The sequence below is a fragment of the Cheilinus undulatus genome, linkage group 5 (assembly GCF_018320785.1).
Source record: "Cheilinus undulatus linkage group 5, ASM1832078v1, whole genome shotgun sequence".
NCBI lineage: Eukaryota > Metazoa > Chordata > Actinopteri > Labriformes > Labridae > Cheilinus > Cheilinus undulatus.
In genome coordinates, this window is record NC_054869.1 from 52,472,898 (window position 1) to 52,490,902 (window position 18,005).

General features: G+C 41.7%; 1 protein-coding gene across 1 annotated transcript; it reads left to right on the plus strand.

Moving 5' to 3' along the window:
- The first annotated feature begins 1,206 nt into the window (after window positions 1–1,206).
- On the plus strand, window positions 1,207–17,379 carry LOC121509250 (protein FAM163B). Its single transcript, XM_041786474.1, has 3 exons — window positions 1,207–1,307; window positions 12,151–12,266; window positions 16,933–17,379. The coding sequence occupies exons 2-3, from the start codon at window positions 12,174–12,176 to the stop codon at window positions 17,377–17,379; spliced, it is 540 nt and encodes a 179-aa protein (XP_041642408.1). The 5' UTR covers window positions 1,207–1,307; window positions 12,151–12,173.
- The last annotated feature ends 626 nt before the right edge of the window (window positions 17,380–18,005 follow it).

The following is an 18,005-nucleotide window of genomic DNA, read 5'->3' on the forward strand; positions in this document are numbered from 1 at the left end:
TATGAAAAATATTCTAAAAGATTCTTTTAAATTCTTTTTTTGACAGTCCTGTTAACCAGCTTCTGATACCAAATATTCATGATTTATTTACATTTTTAACCCTTTAATTGCAAAGTTTCTCTCATGATGCAGCCATATTTTATGGCTTAAATAACACAATTAATGATATATTTTCAATAAACCTGATGTAAACTTGATTTTTTCTGATTCAGGTATTGAGGACTGGTATATGTGAAAGATAAGCATCAATATTTTATGAAACTTTTTCTTAATTTTTTTTGGGCTGTGTCATAATTTATAAAATACTCACATTAAACATAAATTTGCACACTAGAGTGTGTTGCGGAAAAACAAGCTATAAAAATATAAAAGATTTGTTTTAAAGTTTTTTTTGTTTTGTTTTTTTTTTTTACAGCTATGGAGAACAATAGGGTGGATGTTGCCTAACTATTGTTTGCAATGTGACTGAAAAAGCTGAATTTTAATTCTCCTCCAATAATCAAATGATGAATTTAATTTGGCAGCTGCAGCCACCCCTCCTCCCTCCAGTGCCACAGTCAGCTCTGATTCAGCTCTCTCTGCTGGGACAGTGGGAGAAGAACATTGTAACATTGTAACATTGTAAGAGATCTGGATGGATGCATCCTTCAGGTATGTGATGCTGCTGCGAAGCATGCGCACATCCAGTCAGGTCAGCATCTCTTAGAGTGCAACACGAAGGGGATGAGACTGAACTCAGTGAAGAGAACACTTACACACCCCAGTGATTAAAGCAGATCTGAGGTTTCTTTCTGGTCCACTCGTGATCCTTCGGTCACTCCGTGTGCGTATTTGGGTCAGCTGATTCTATACTTTTAAACGTTTTTCTTTGGGCTGGAGCCAACAGAGGACCAGAGAGGAAGAGTTTGAGGACAGTTGGATTATTTAAGCAGTTTACAGAAGATAACTACAACTGGAAAATTCAATCAGAACAAACGTAGTTTTTATGAAAAAGTAAAGTTTTTGATTCTGCGCGTCAAAGACCTCCTGCTGTGGAGAGACGCGCAGTTTGTGAAATAATAGACGAAATGTGAGGACACTTCCTGTCTGACGCATTGAGAAATATTTGTGCTGTTCCTTCCTCCAGCTCGGATGTGTGTGGATGTAAAACGTTTCTGCTGAAGCTGAGGGTTAGAGGTTTGGTTCCACCTTCTCCTGGCTGAAACTCGACACTTCTCGTCACTCCTGCCAGCAGACCGAGCAGCGCTCCGAGCAGCTGGAGACGCCGCAGGGGACGAGATGGGACGATTCAAATACTGATGTGATGGGTAAGAGAATCAGCTGTTCAAACAGATTTTTCAGGGTGGAGAGAGGGGGAAATTTAACAGAGTGCTGCTCATTCAGTGATTTCTGATATGGACAACTTGCCTTTAAAGCGCAAACTGTGCTGCCACTTCAAAAGCGAGGGCACAAATAATGCATGATTAATCACAGCGGAGCTTTAAAGATATTTTTCCTATGGCATTTAACTAAAAACCACATCTTCAGTAGTATCTCTCTATTTGGGATTTTTTACGATCGTAATCACTTTTACGCACGTAAACCTTCAACCATTTCTGCAACGGTTTGTCCGAAAATGAAGATAAATCAAAGGTAACCTGCACGCTAAAACAACACCTGGGTGTGTTCACTGATAGTCAGGACTTATGAGGTTTTTATGACCCTAAAATCTGAGTGAGGAGGCAGTTGGATCACAACAAAGGGATGCAATAAGCAGTGCGTAAATGTGCCGTTTTACGCACTATAAACCCAAACGTAAGCACGCGCGTCTGTCACATTTACTGTTTAAAAACAGTTGAGAAACTTTGTATTTCGATGTTACATATCAACACAATCACAGTTTTAGTCCTGTTAACCCTTTAGAGCCTGACACCTCAAATAATAGTCAGAAAATTGTCTCTTTTTTTTTCTTTTTTTGAAAATATATTTTTTAAACCTTCTACTGAAACCCAAAAAACAAAAAAATCCATTAAATTTCACATTTATTTATTTTTTTTTCACATTCGATGCATTAGGCATTTCTGGCTATTGATAATCACCTGGAAGACTTTTTTCCATTTATCAGATTGTACTCAAAAGGATTTAAAAGAATCCATATTGATTAGACAGAGGTTTCACAACATCGCCCATCAAATATGATACAGTTAGCTTTAAAGGGTTAAAATGCGTTGATGCCATTTCAACAGTCAGCTGACTGTCCATACATTGATAAATGCAGTGGTGTGCAGTGGGGGGGTGGGCAGGAGTGGTGGTCGCCCCCCCTCATGGCCCAATTGTTGAAAAACACGTGCTAAAGTGCCCTTGAGAGCCAAAACGCGTGCTAAGGTGCTCTTGAGAGCCAAAACACATGCTAAACTGCTCTCTTTGGAGCCAAAACACACACTAAATTGCCCTCTTGGGAGCCAAAATTGATGCTAAAGTGCCCTCCTGGTAGGCAAAACACACTAAACTGCCCCCTTGGCTGGTTAAAACATGGTAAACTGCCCACTTGGGTGGCAAAAAGACATGTTTAAGCACCCTCCTCATTAGCAAAACACACTTAATTGCCCTCTTAGCTGGTTAAAACATGATAAACTGCCCTCTTGGGTGAAGAAAACACACTAAACTCCAGAAGACCATTAGGACCAAGGAATACTATGAAACATTACTGTTGCAATGACTTTTATGTTGGGCCCTTTTTTGATCTATATTGAGCCAGAACTATATCTCACAGAACCAGTTTGGATTATCTGGTGCTAATATGGTGTCAAAATGCACTAGAATACAGGAAATGGCATCTACTTCATTGAAAATGTTCTGGGGGAAGACCCAGACCCAAAATGGGTGTATGTTTTAGAAACAGATTGTCATAAATTTGCAATTATGTAATACAAAACAACAACAGCATGCAGAACCTATTTAGGAAATGATGAAGTTTAAAGTGCATGAACACATTGTGCAGGGGAATGGGAAAATTAAAAGTGTAAATGTTTTAATTTAGTCAACTTTAAAGTTTAGTTGTTGAATTAAACTCTTCATTTACATCGATTTAAGATTTTAATCTGCAGCTTAATAGCTGACAGTCTCTTCAAGGTTTAAAAATATGGTGCTGTGAAAGCAACATAAAAAAGTGATTCCCTTAAAATAAACTTTAGAATAAAGGAAGTTCTCAGTAGGATTTTTCTTTAAACACAGAAATGTGAATATTCATAAGCTGTCTGATGTAATTCTAGAAGTTAAACCCTGATGAATAGATGGCAGATTAACATTCAGAGTTTCTGTCTCTCTTGTAATTTCTGAGATTTATTGGGACATTAAAAAGAAGAAAACTTATGTTGGATGGTGGAAGGATGGATGAATGTTGGATGGATGGTATCTGACCTGTGTGAGTCCGTGTGGTGATTTCTGCGTGATGCTGACTTGGGTGCAGACGACTCTCTGGTCCTCTGGGATACTGGTCTCTGGGCTCATATGCTAAAGCTAAAATTTTCTGGGTTTTAGACATCTTTATGAAGAGATTTGTGAATTTGTAAGGAGTTTATAATTTAGTTCTGTGGTTCCCAACCTTTCTTTCTTCTATCTAAGAAAATCTGACCCCCATTCCCCCACCCACATGAAAAAACTGATCCATTTCTGTGAAAATTGAACATCTATCTTAACTCTTTCTTTGATAAAACTCAAAGAGAAAAGGTACACTTTAAATGACTGTAGTAAATGTTAGCAAATCCAATTTGACAGCCTCAGAGCAGACAAGGCCTCGTGCTTGCCCCCCTCAAGGGCCCAGGACCCCTCCAAGACCCCAGGTTGGATGGACATGGAGCGTAGTCAGGTTTTTACTGCTGGACATTAAAACTTACGTCTTTTTGCATGAAGTGTTAAAGGGCTAGTGGAGGAATGTAGGCAGCTTGGTAACCACACCAAAAACAGAACCAGTTTTGTTGTCTGGGTGGCTAGAATTGACCTATATCTTTGTGTTTTAGATAGGTGGTGGCCTCTAGAGGTTGCAGTAATTATTATGTGAGGTGGAAAGGACTTGGCCGCCAATGCTGGTAGAGTCTGACACCTGAGAGGACACAGCTGTGGTTTGAGTTTTCCTGTCATGATGGCTTCCTTGCAACCACCACTGGGGGTAGATACCAACTGATGCCTTGCATGTCTCTCACTTCTCTCCTGTCTTTCATGTTTTTATAATTCCTAGTATAGTCCTCCTAACACCACACCCCATCATCAACCTCTGCATCATTCCCTACTGAGTTGATCCCTGTATATCTGTAAATTATGTCTTTATAAAATTCCTAGATTCACTGAAATCAGAGGCTGAAGTTGGCTGGTTTTTCTGCATGTTTTAGAGTTCCATTTCTGCACATTAGTCATCAAGGCCTGGCCTTTAGGAACCTCTGTGCCTGCAGAGTTATGTGATGACCATGTGCAGGTGTGCTGGCCTTTCTAGTGTTAATCAGCATTATAACCGGTGGTGTGGTGGTGCCAGCAGATATGGGTATTCTCTCAATTTATCCCCCACATTTTTAGTTAAATGCCTGATGTCTGCTCTATATTCTGGAGCAGAGAGCGCGGTGAAGTGTGGTAGCTCCACCTCTGACTTCTCCCAGCTGATTCTGGAGTGAGGCAGGGGTGCGTCTTAGCTCCTACACCCTTCAGTACCTCTATGGGCTGAATAATGGGGAGGGAACAGGGGAAGAGAACTGTGGAGGGCCATTTGGCAATTGTGGATGATGCCATGATCCTTGCAGAGTCTGGAGATGTCCTTGTGGGGGTCTTAACTTGCTGAGTGAGGAGGATGAAGCATTGGGAATGCACGTCTCCTGGGCCTAAACAAAGATCAACCTTTACTTATCCCAGTTGGACCAGTAAGGACCAGTTGTCCCAATAGAAAAATGATGGGGGACATAACACGAACTATACATTACATGTGTGTTTATACAGCATAGGTCAAAATCAATGATATTTAACTACAAAAGTCATTTTCAGTTTTTTTTTCAACACAAAAACAGTGAATGGGCCCTCCCCATTCACAATTTATTAATGACATCATCGCATGTGTGCTGGATTCAAAGAATTTGGCTTTATAACCAATTTTCCCCACCGTTCCTGCTCATTTATGACACTTTTTCCACTTTTAGCCCATGTTTTCTACTTTTAACTATTTTTCACCACTTTTCAACCCAATGTTTCTACTTCATCTGGTCATTTTTGCAACTTCTTGCAGCTTTATACCCCTTTTACCACTTTTCAATATTTTCCACCCATTTTAAACCCTTTTTGCCTTTCTGTCCCCTATTTTCTGCCTAGCTTGAGTAAAAATTCTGTGACTGTATGCTACATTTAGCAATTTTTGTACTTAAAACTCATTTTTGTTACTTTTTAACTCATGTTTACCAGTTTATCTGACTATTTTAACCCATTTTTGCCACTTTGTTGCCAGTCTTGCTCCATTTTCGGCCATTTTTACCACTTTGTTGCCAGTTTTGCTCCATTTTCAGCCATTTTTGCAACTTTGTTGCCAGTTTTTCTCCATTTTCGGCAATTTTTACCACTTTGTTGCCAGTTTTTCTCCATTTTCTGCCATTTTACCTCTTTGTTGCCAGTTTTGCTCCATTTTTGTCCATTTTTGCCACTTTATTGCCAGTTTTGCTCCTTTTTTGTCCATTTTTGCCACTTTATTGCCAGTTTTGCTCCATTTTTGTCCATTTTTGCCACTTTGTTGCCAGTTTTGCTCCTTTTTTGTCCATTTTTACCTCTTTGTTGCCAGTTTTGCTCCATTTTTGTCCATTTTTGCCACTTTATTGCCAGTTTTGCTCCTTTTTTGTCCATTTTTACCTCTTTGCTGCCAGTCCTGCTCTATTTGGCCATTCTTGCCACTTTAATGCCAGTTTTGCTCCATTTTCTCCCATTTTTGCCACTTTTTAACCACTTTTCAACATTCTCCTCTAACTTTTAACCCATTTTGCCTTTCTGTCCCCATTTTCTGCCTATCTTAAAAAATTATGAGTCTGTATGCTACTTTTTCGCTATTTTGTCAATTTTTAACCTGTTTTTACCAGTATATCTGGCTATTCTAACCCATTTTAGCCACTTTGTTGCCAGTGTTGGTCCATTTTCACTCATTTTTGCCACTTTTTAACCACTTTTTACATTTTCCTCTTATTTCTCCCCGTTGTTGCTTTTTTTTTTTTTTTTTTTGGATAACACATTTTTGCCACTGCCCTCCTACTATTGCCTCTTTGGAACCCTTTTCACCATTGCTTTTATTTGTTTTGCCACTTTTTTCTCACATCCAATCAATCTGGTCAATTTTGCATTTTTTTTGCCACATTTAACCCATTTATATACCTAAATATATATCTACATATATACAGAGGGCATTTGTTTGCCAGTCTGTGTCTGTGGATGGTCACAGCATCGAAGTTGTAGAGCAGATCACCTACTTTAGCAGTGTAATTCGTCGATCTGCTGACTATGAGGCTGAGATCTACTGCAGACTTGGACTTGTGAATGAGGCGATGGGTGAGTAGGTGTGGTGCTCTGGGTATCTGAGTATGCAGACATAAGTCAGAGTCTTTAGGTCTTTGGTCCTCCCGGTCCTACTCTTGTGAGGCCTGGATGCTGACTGATGGCTGGAGGTGCCGACTGGACTCCTTTGTGATATCTTCTCTTTTGTGCATCTTTGGGTGTCGTTGCATCGTTGGATATGAGGCCAGTAGCTGCACTTCTACAGACACGGGGTGCTTTCCCTGAGCTCACCACATACTGTGGGCTGAATTTGGACTCAGTGGGCCGTCCTGATATCGGGGTCGGCTGTGTGCATTGTGTCGGGGCCAGCTGGGAGGATACCTGGAGAGATGGGGCATGGGTCTGGAGCAGTCCTGGAGGATGAGCATCAGAAGGCCAGAGCAGAACAGGGCCAAAGTTGATGGGCATGTGCTGCCATACCTAAGCTGACCTGATTTTTTAAGTAGCACATCCTGAAACGGATAACCTTTAACATAAAGAAAGACATGTAAGACCATCTGTCATATTTGGTTAATGTAAAAATGGGCCTTTAGTATTTAAACTATGTCACTGAATTTCTGCTGCTTCAGGAAGTAAGGATCGTTCTAAAAATAACAGCTGAAGAAGAGCAGGTTTAACCATCACCTCTGGTCTGAAGAGGTGTAGCATTGGGGGTCAATGCATTACAAGCAATGACAATAACAAAGCCAGTCTACATAAAAAAACACCCTGTTTGCTCCTTAACAATTTCCTCCATGGCACTTTTGACTGTTTGAGACAGTGTTACCCAACCCTGCTCAACCAAAGAGCCAAACTGTTGAAAAATACCTTTGCAAGAGCCACAATTTAAGTGGTAAATAGTGGCAAAAATAGGTTAAAATGGCAAAAAAAAAAAAGTTAGAGGGGCAAAATGGTCAAAAAGCAGCAAAAAAAGGGTGAAAAGGGAAAAAAAAAAATCCGCATAAAATGTCAAATACTGGGTGAAAAGTGACACAAATGGAGGAGAAAAAGAGGCAAATAAGAGCAGAGAGTGGCAAAATTTGGATGAGAAGTCACAAAAAACACAGGTGGCAAAAATGGTCAGAAAATGATAAAAACATGACAAAAAAATGAGTGGAAAGTGACTTAAATGGGGAAAAATTGCAAATAGTAAAAAGCAGGATAAAAAGAGTCAAAAACTGGGCAAAAATAAGTGACGAAAGTGGGCTTAATGCAGTAAAAACTGATTGCAACTGATTGCTTGCAATGGACAATTTCTGAAATCAAAGTTTCTCTATTCAAAGTTTTCTGAGGGAATAATATTCCAGCTGCTTTAAGACAATATTTCTGCCTTAGCTTTTATTGTAAATGCAGCGACTTGGTTCATTAAACATATTAACAAAACGTGGTACAAACAAAATATTGCATCTATAGACCTGTCAGTGCTTTCATTGGTCTCTGTTGGATTTGTATTTTCTTTAGTTTGCAGAGCATTTTCTCAGTTGTTGCATTTTCATGTTCTTCATTTGTTTTGGAATTTTGTGTTTTGAAAAAGTTTGCATTGTTTCTGATTTTGCAGCCTCGTCTCTCCAAATTAGTCCAAAATACTGGACTATTTCAGTGTTTGCTGTCATTGGTCACAATTCATAGCTTTAAGTCATGTGACCACACTAATGCACTGATGTTGGTTCCATTGAAGGGCTGTCATGTGTTTCTCTCTGAGGAGAGTCTTCATCTCTCCTCTCTGCCCTGAGGCTCAGATCAGTGGAGGGCTGCAGTGATGGCTATCCTTCTAGAACTTTGTCCCATCCCCACACAGGATCTCTGGAGCTCAGTCAGAGTGACCATCAGGTTCTTGGTCTCCTCTCACTAAGGCCCTTCCCCCTTGACCAGCTCTAGAAGAGTCTTGGTTGGTCCAGACTTTGCCCACGTGAGAATTCTGGAGGCCACTGATCTCTTGGGAACCTTCAGAGCAGCAGAAATATTTCTGCCTTCCCCAGATCTGTGCCTGTCAACAATCCTGTCTCTGAGCTCTGCAGCTCTGCAGCTCTGCAGCTCCTCTGACCTTTGACCCCTGGTTTCTGCTCTGATATCATTGTCAGCTGTGAGGCCTTCTATAGAGAGGTGTGAGCCTTTAGAATCATGTCCAATCAGTAATTTAGCACAGGTCGACTCCAATCAAGGTGCAGAAACATCTCAGCAAAGATCAGGAGGAAGGCTCTGAATGCACAGGAAGCTGATAAAGACAGTAATGATGATAATGATGATGATCAGGTGGACAGTAATGATGATAATGAAGATGATCTCTCCCCGTCTGACTCTCCTGTTTAACTATTCATCCGTGCTCTTTTGCTCCAGTTTTTGATATTTTATAAAACATGAGGGAAAGCTGAGTATTAGCATTTTAAATTCATACTGTCACATCATGGATGAGTGATTTCCTCTTCAGGAGGACGTTTGGCTGCTCAGCTACAATAACACAGAAACCTACAGATGGGTCCGCTTACATTTCCATCTCCGATCACATTAAAGCTTGACAAATCTGCAGGTATGTCTTTAGCTTCGATTGTCCTTCAGTTTGCTAATGCACACACAACTCTGGCTGGGGACTGGATTCATCACATAAATCATGAAGGAAAAGTGAATATGAAAATGCATAATCTTCCTCTCTTCCTGATGTAACCTGAAGGAGATTAGAAGCAGACTTGCTTACTTTCTGGAGTGGAAAACTAAGGAGACTTGTGCCACATTTAGCCCTAGATAAAATCCTCTTCTCTGTATGAATATTATCTGTTCCAAACTCTTTACTTCTGCTCTTTTGTGCCCTTAAATTACATTTATCAGGTATAAATTACATCTTATTCAGTAGCTAACAGTACTCTTTAAATGCCAGTAATTATACAAGGATAAACCTAATCAAAGAAGACATCTCTAGGTTAGTGATTCAGTTTCTATCAGTTATATCTCCTTGCATTGGTCCAGCATTGATAGTTACACAGCCTACCCGTGCCTATTTTGAATCTAGAACCTGTGAATGCAGCACAGGTCACCTTATGAAAGACTTGTGGAGGCTGCAGGTTGCAGCGTGCATCACTGTTAGCAGTGTTTGCGGTCTGTTGGCTTCCTCATTGTTTAATTGTCACAGGAGCACTCAGCTGAATACCTTAACATAAAAAATGCAAAAAGTTTAATGGAATTCAGCCGGTCTGTGAAATGCTAACCACCAGCCAGGGGCTCTTTTAGATTTCCATCTCATTCATAAAAATGTGTGTGTCAGTTTGAAGCTGTTCTCACCTTTACGCACTGAGAAATCTATGAAAAACAGCTCTGAAAGGACTAAATATCATTTTATATTGAGAAAAAAGCTCTATAATGAGTAAACTAAGGTCTGTATTACTCTGTAGTGAGTACAGTTGCTGTAGCTGTTTTTATGTTGTTCATTATGGAGCACATAATCATGATTTAGAGTTAAATAAAAACACTTTTTAGAGTTAAAAACAACTCTGTTAACATTACTCTGCCAGCAGAGTAAATTTCACTCCAAATAGACTGGGACCGAGTGTTAGATTCTCAGGGTAAAATTTTATTCAATTTGAGTAGAATGTACTCAGGTGAATCTACTGTGTGGGGGTCTGCTCTAACCTTTGAAAGAGGATGGGTTCACCAGAATCCATGTCTGTCTTCAGCCAAATCCATCTTACAAAACTCAAATCTGCAGCATTGCCAATCAGCGAATCAGGAGGTAGCTGGGGTGGAGGAGGGTCACACAGATCCAAGATAAAGACAAACTGAGGGAAGCAAAGAGGAAAACTGATTTAACCCTTTAAGCACCAACGTCACAAGCAACATTGTTGAATTAAACAGGCTCTAGCTGCAAATATGGTGCCTAATGTTGTTACTACTTCACACCAGGAGATGGCGGACATGAATAACTTCAATCCCAGCAGCATTTGTGGTTGTGTTTCTATTCAAAGTTTTGGAGTAAAAAGTGTTTGAAGATGCACCCCCCAGTCGAGGAGATGAGAAAATGGTAGTTGGGGTTGTAGTCGGTGCGTAAAGGAGAAAAAGACAGCAAATTGTAGCGAGAATACTCACAATGCCGGGAGGAATAGAGGAATATTCACCCTCTGACATGACGTTCTGTCGTCCGATGAGACCGAGACTGCCGGTGCGTCGGAGCCACAGTGAGTCCATGCACCATGAGAGTCCACAAACAACACCTACTGAAGCCGATGCTTTGCCTCAGTGTGGCTGGGGTGGGAGTAATCAGCGAATGCCGATGAGGGGACGTAGTGGGGGCTTTAGGGGTGGTCAATACATGACGTTCAGTCGTCCGGTGAGACCGAAACTGTTGTGCATCTGTGAGCAGCCACAGCAAGTCCGTGCACCATGACAGTCCACAAGCAGCACATACCGAAGCCGATGCTTTTCCTCACCGTGGCCGGGGCGGGGACATGGTGGAGGTTGCAGGGGTGGTCAAAACACGAATAGTGACGAAATAGCGGGAATGAAAACAACTGAGGATGTAGTGGCAGATGTGGTAGAAGCCAAGGCGGTGGAGGCCTGGTGATGTCAGAATATGCAAATCAGATGAGTGAATTTACTCCCATCACAAACTTTGGGTCATACTGAAGATTTTTCTCATTTACAGTATGCCTTTATCTCTAAACACTTTCAAGCTGCAGCCTTTTGAAATCTTGATATCAAAATTGAATATTTTTTTGAAACATCTGTGGTGCCCAAAGAGCAGCACACAATAATAAATATCACAATAGTATATCTCACCCAATTTAAAAAAAATGTACTCTGAAAAATAATATTTTATTCCAAATGAGGCAATGAAAGCCCCTCACTTCTGTTGTTTCTCAGCCAGATCTTTCCAGTGTGACTGTGATGAATCAAAACTTAAGAAATGGAGTTGGTGAAAGTAAAACTCCAGCAGTATTTTATCCATTTTTGCTCTAACACTGACAGCAGCTGGTTAGAAATACACTAACAGAAAAGTAAATTTAGCTATTTCTGAGGAAAATGTTTGTGACTGTGGAAAAATGACTCCCCAGATTTTCCAGAACAGTAGCAGGATGAGTTTAGCTCTGGTTGTTTTGGTGCTTAAAGAGTAAATGATCTACATCGCCCACTCCCAAAGTCAGGGTCCTGACCCACAGAACGGCCACAGGAGATTTTTCCCCACTTTATTTTTGTGAATGAAGGAGATTAAGGCCACTGAGACACAATTCAGATTCAAGAATTAAAGTCTGAGAGTCAGAATTCTGACTTGAGTCTCCTTTGCTTTCTCCTCTTCCCTGTTTCTCTCCTCTCCTCTTTTATTCATTTTTCTTTCTCCTCTCCACTTCACCTCATTTTCTCTTTTCCTTCCCTTCCTCTCTTCTCTCTGTCACGCTAATCTCTCCTCCTCATGATCTTTCTCTCTTCACCTCTCTTGACCTTTCTCTGTCTTTACTCCCTGTCTGACACTCACCTTCCTCCTCCTCTTCATCGTCTTCTTTCCATCTGTTAGTTTCTTTTCATCCTCCTCCTTCCTCCCTCCATCTCCTCCTTCACTCCATGTCCTTGCTCTGATTCCCTGCCTCCTTCTTCCCACATTTTCTCTCCTCCTCCTCCTCCTCCTCTTCCTCCCTGCAGGCTGTTGATGGAGAGGATTTCGAATGTCAGCCGGGACAGTGGTCATCGCAGGAGGAGTTCTGGCTACAGTCATCTTACTGACCATCGTTGCTGTGCTGTGTTTATGTAGGTTACAGGTAAGACTCGGAGTATTCAAAATTAAATTACCTATCAGTAAAAACAGCCACATCAGCATTGTGACTTAAATCAAACTTTAACTGTCGGCTTCTGTCAGAGTAGAAAGGTTTTGTAGTTACGATTCAAACTTAATCCTTACTACCCTCTGGAAACCTTCGAGGCAAAAATGTACACGTACAGAAAAACTGCCATTAAATCAGCATACATCAATATTTTTTCTACTTTTTTTCATAAATCTCTTTAACAACTTCAGACCTGCTCAAAACTACGAAATATTTCATCATTTTAAAGATTTTTAACCCTTTAAATGCCAGTTTGATTATTTGAAATATTTTATTTTTTACTAAAAAACACAAAAAGTGAATTATTTTTCATAAAATTAATAGTAGAAAGATGGGGCTTTGGTGCCAATGATAGTCTTGGATGGTTCAAAGATTAGCAACAAAATTGATTTCATTGCGTTTGTATTTATTTATTTTTTTTTTGGTAGTGCATTGGTAGTAACATTAGAACACCCTCTGGACACCTTTGAGGCAAAAATGTACACGTACAAAAAAAAAAAAAAAACTGCCATTAAATCAGCATATATCAATATTTTTTTCTACTTTTTTTTTAACCATAAACTGTCAACCTTGTTTCACCAGTAATAAAATATGAAAAAAAAACTAGCACTGATGATAAATGATTTTGAGGTGAAAAAGTTAAAAAGAAAAAAAAAAGATAAGTTTAAAGGCTCACAATCTCAGAAAAGTAAATTTATTAGTTCAAAAAGGTCAAAACATGAAATTTAAATGAAAAATAAATAATATAATTTAAAGGCAAATATATCAGAAAGAAGTCAAAATCATGAGTGTAATCATGAGATAAAATTCATCATCATGAAATCAAAAGTCAAAATATGATTCAAAATTTTAAATTGTGAGTCTAAAAGGTCAAACTGTGGGATTATGAAGTCAAAGTCTGGAGTTGAAAATATGAGATAAAATACAAAATAATTAGTTAAACAGGTCAAAATATGAATAAAAAAATCAGAGTTGTGAATCTTAAAGCTCAAAATATTATATGAGAAGTCAAAATTATGTGTTGAAATGCTCAAAGTATGAAATGAAAAGTCAGAATCCTAAGTTTGAGTCCTAACTGTGAGATGCAAAATGGAAAATATTAAATTAAAACACAAATTAATTTTTATTCCCCCATTCCTGACTTCTTATCTAAATATTTTTACTCCTTACTTTCTCAGATTTTATGATTTAGCAAGGATGTCTTAAATCATCAGGATAAGTTTACATGTTTATACTCGAGGACATCTGCAGACCTCAGACTGATGGAGCAGTTAGAACAGAGATATGAGATCGTCTTGAAGGCCGGATTTAACTGTTCCACAGGCCGGATTTGGCCCCCGGGCCTTAAGTTTGACAGTAATGGGTTAAAAGTGGCAAAGATAAAACAATGGGTTACATGTGGCAAAAATTGTTGGAATACGTGGATGACAAGGGGGTGAAAAGTGCACAGTTAAACAATTTCAACATTTTACTTCACAATACCTTCACACACTTTTCAGCTCTAAAATGAAGTAACTGTTGGCCAGGATGCTAGCACCAATGCTAACAATTCAACACACATGCACTGACATCATCAATAAATCACAGCAGGGGACGGTCCATTCTCTGGGTTTATCAGGGTCCATTCTCTGGGTTTATCAGGGTCCATTCTCTGGGTTTATCAGGGTCCATTCTCTGGGTTTATCAGGGGCCAATCTCTGGTTTATCAGGGTCCATTCTCTGGGTTTATCAGGGGCCATTCTCTGGGTTTACCAGGGTCCATTCTCTGGGTTTATTAGGGTCCATTCTCTGGGTTTACCAGGGTCCATTCTCTGGGTTTATCAGGGGCCAATCTCTGGTTTATCAGGGTCCATTCTCTGGGTTTATCAGGGTCCATTCTCTGGGTTTACCAGGGTCCATTCTCTGGGTTTATCAGGGTCCATTCTCTGGGTTTATCAGGGTCCATTCTCTGGGTTTATCAGGGTCCATTCTCTGGTTTATCAGGGTCCATTCTCTGGGTTTATCAGGGTCCATTCTCTGGGTTTATCAGGGGCCATTCTCTGGGTTTATCAGGGTCCATTCTCTGGGTTTATCAGGGTCCATTCTCTGGGTTTATCAGGGTCCATTCTCTGGGTTTACCAGGGTCCATTCTCTGGGTTTATCAGGGTCCATTCTCTGGGTTTACCAGGGTCCATTCTCTGGGTTTATCAGGGTCCATTCTCTGGGTTTATCAGGGTCCATTCTCTGGGTTTATCAGGGGCCAATCTCTGGTTTATCAGGGTCCATTCTCTGGGTTTATCAGGGGCCATTCTCTGGGTTTACCAGGGTCCATTCTCTGGGTTTATTAGGGTCCATTCTCTGGGTTTACCAGGGTCCATTCTCTGGGTTTATCAGGGGCCAATCTCTGGTTTATCAGGGTCCATTCTCTGGGTTTATCAGGGTCCATTCTCTGGGTTTACCAGGGTCCATTCTCTGGGTTTATCAGGGTCCATTCTCTGGGTTTATCAGGGTCCATTCTCTGGGTTTATCAGGGTCCATTCTCTGGTTTATCAGGGTCCATTCTCTGGGTTTATCAGGGTCCATTCTCTGGGTTTATCAGGGGCCATTCTCTGGGTTTATCAGGGTCCATTCTCTGGGTTTATCAGGGTCCATTCTCTGGGTTTATCAGGGTCCATTCTCTGGGTTTACCAGGGTCCATTCTCTGGGTTTATCAGGGGCCATTCTCTGGGTTTACCAGGGTCCATTCTCTGGGTTTACCAGGGGCCATTCTCTGGGTTTATCAGGGTCCATTCTCTGGGTTTACCAGGGCCCATTCTCTGGGTTTATCAGGGGCCATTCTCTGGGTTTATCAGGGTCCATTCTCTGGTTTATCAGGGTCCATTCTCTGGGTTTATCAGGGTCCATTCTCTGGGTTTATCAGGGTCCATTCTCTGGTTTATCAGGGTCCATTCTCTGGGTTTATCAGGGTCCATTCTCTGGTTTATCAGGGTCCATTCTCTGGGTTTATCAGGGTCCATTCTCTGGGTTTATCAGGGTCCATTCTCTGGGTTTATCAGGGTCCATTCTCTGGGTTTATCAGGGTCCATTCTCTGGGTTTATCAGGGTCCATTCTCTGGGTTTACCAGGGCCCATTCTCTGGGTTTATCAGGGGCCATTCTCTGGGTTTATCAGGGTCCATTCTCTGGTTTATCAGAGTCCATTCTCTGGGTTTATCAGGGTCCATTCTCTGGGTTTACCAGGGGCCATTCTCTGGGTTTATCAGGGGCCATTCTCTGGGTTTACCAGGGCCCATTCTCTGGGTTTATCAGGGGCCATTCTCTGGGTTTATCAGGGTCCATTCTCTGGGTTTATCAGGGGCCATTCTCTGGGTTTATCAGGGTCCATTCTCTGGGTTTATCAGGGTCCATTCTCTGGTTTATCAGGGTCCATTCTCTGGGTTTATCAGGGTCCATTCTCTGGTTTATCAGGGTCCATTCTCTGGGTTTATCAGGGTCCATTCTCTGGGTTTATCAGGGTCCATTCTCTGGGTTTATCAGGGTCCATTCTCTGGGTTTACCAGGGGCCATTCTCTGGGTTTATCAGGGTCCATTCTCTGGGTTTACCAGGGCCCATTCTCTGGGTTTATCAGGGGCCATTCTCTGGGTTTATCAGGGTCCATTCTCTGGTTTATCAGAGTCCATTCTCTGGGTTTATCAGGGTCCATTCTCTGGGTTTACCAGGGGCCATTCTCTGGGTTTATCAGGGGCCATTCTCTGGGTTTACCAGGGCCCATTCTCTGGGTTTATCAGGGGCCATTCTCTGGGTTTATCAGGGTCCATTCTCTGGTTTATCAGGGTCCATTCTCTGGTTTATCAGGGTCCATTCTCTGGGTTTATCAGGGTCCATTCTCTGGTTTATCAGGGTCCATTCTCTGGGTTTATCAGGGTCCATTCTCTGGTTTATCAGGGTCCATTCTCTGGGTTTATCAGGGTCCATTCTCTGGGTTTATCAGGGTCCATTCTCTGGGTTTATCAGGGTCCATTCTCTGGGTTTACCAGGGGCCATTCTCTGGGTTTATCAGGGTCCATTCTCTGGGTTTACCAGGGCCCATTCTCTGGGTTTATCAGGGGCCATTCTCTGGGTTTATCAGGGTCCATTCTCTGGTTTATCAGAGTCCATTCTCTGGGTTTATCAGGGTCCATTCTCTGGGTTTACCAGGGGCCATTCTCTGGGTTTATCAGGGGCCATTCTCTGGGTTTACCAGGGCCCATTCTCTGGGTTTATCAGGGGCCATTCTCTGGGTTTATCAGGGTCCATTCTCTGGTTTATCAGGGTCCATTCTCTGGGTTTATCAGGGTCCATTCTCTGGTTTATCAGGGTCCATTCTCTGGGTTTATCAGGGTCCATTCTCTGGGTTTATCAGGGGCATTTCCTGCATGTATCAGTGAATAAATTAACAGTAATTACATTAAGTAACAAGGGTTACAGAAAGTCAGTTACCGTTAGTTTAAGATTATAGAAAAAAACAAAATGAAAAATAAAATGAAATGATAATGCCAGTTACATTTTGAAATTGTGTGGCAGCTTTAGTTAGTAGTTAACCGCTGTTGTATCTGTTAACACTGTTCCTGTCTCTTCCTGTCAGTATTACTGCTGTAAGAAGGAGGAGTCTGAGAAGGGGGAAGAGGAGGAACCGGAGCTCTCCAGCATGTCGCCGTCCCGCCCCCTGGCTCTACCTGCTCCTCCTTCGCCTCCGACGCCGGAACACTTCCACGAAGAACCGGCGCCGTACCCTCCGACCTTCCTCACCGAGGCAAACGGGCCGACTAGCTACTCCCCCACGCCGCCTCCCCCTCGCAGGTGCCAGCGCTCACATGCCTTCTGCCCGTCCTGCGCTCGCTGTACACTGCCCTTCTACCTGCAGCACCCCGAGAGGCTGTGCAACGGCGGGCGCAGGATAAGCTACAGGACTGTGCAGCAGGAAGACCTGGACCTACCCATTGACCTGGCCAGTTTCTACCATAAGCTCAATCTGATCCGCTCGGTCACCATGAGGGAGGTGGTCACTCACAGCGTCAGCACTGACGTCTAAGAGCAGACAGGGTGGAGACAGCGCCGGCAGCAGAGATCGATTTATCCATGGCGCTCTGACTCCATTCTGTCTGCAGACTCTCTCATTTCCATGTTAGTGAGTCCTGGTCTGTGGGTGCAGCTCAGGACTCACTAACATGCTCCAACACTGAGGGCTTTGGCTTTACCTGGCAGCCATACTGGAAGTCTACAGCGCCACCAGCTGGATACACACCTGTTCAGAGTCTGATGGACGTGAACAGCTCTGACTGATATTTTATAACCATGACGTCTGTTTGTGTGTAGAGACGTAGCGTCTGTGCTGTTTAGCTGCTAACTGCTGTATGTGTAGAACCATGAAGTAGAACCAACACGTTTGATTTGTTTGGAACGCACTAAGAGACAGAACCAGAGGAAACATCTAGATCAGTGGTTCTCAACTGGTGGGGCTGATCCCAAAAATGGGACGTGAGTCTGTTCAATGCTTTTGTTCTGATGTTTGAGTTTTTGACTGCAGAAAGGAAGCAAAATATGCACTGCAAAATTTATTTCAATCTCATTGTGGATTTACCCAATCACTTCAGACATTTCCCCTTTGATATCTTAAAAAAATTTGAATTAATTACACCTTAAAAGTTAAGAAAATTT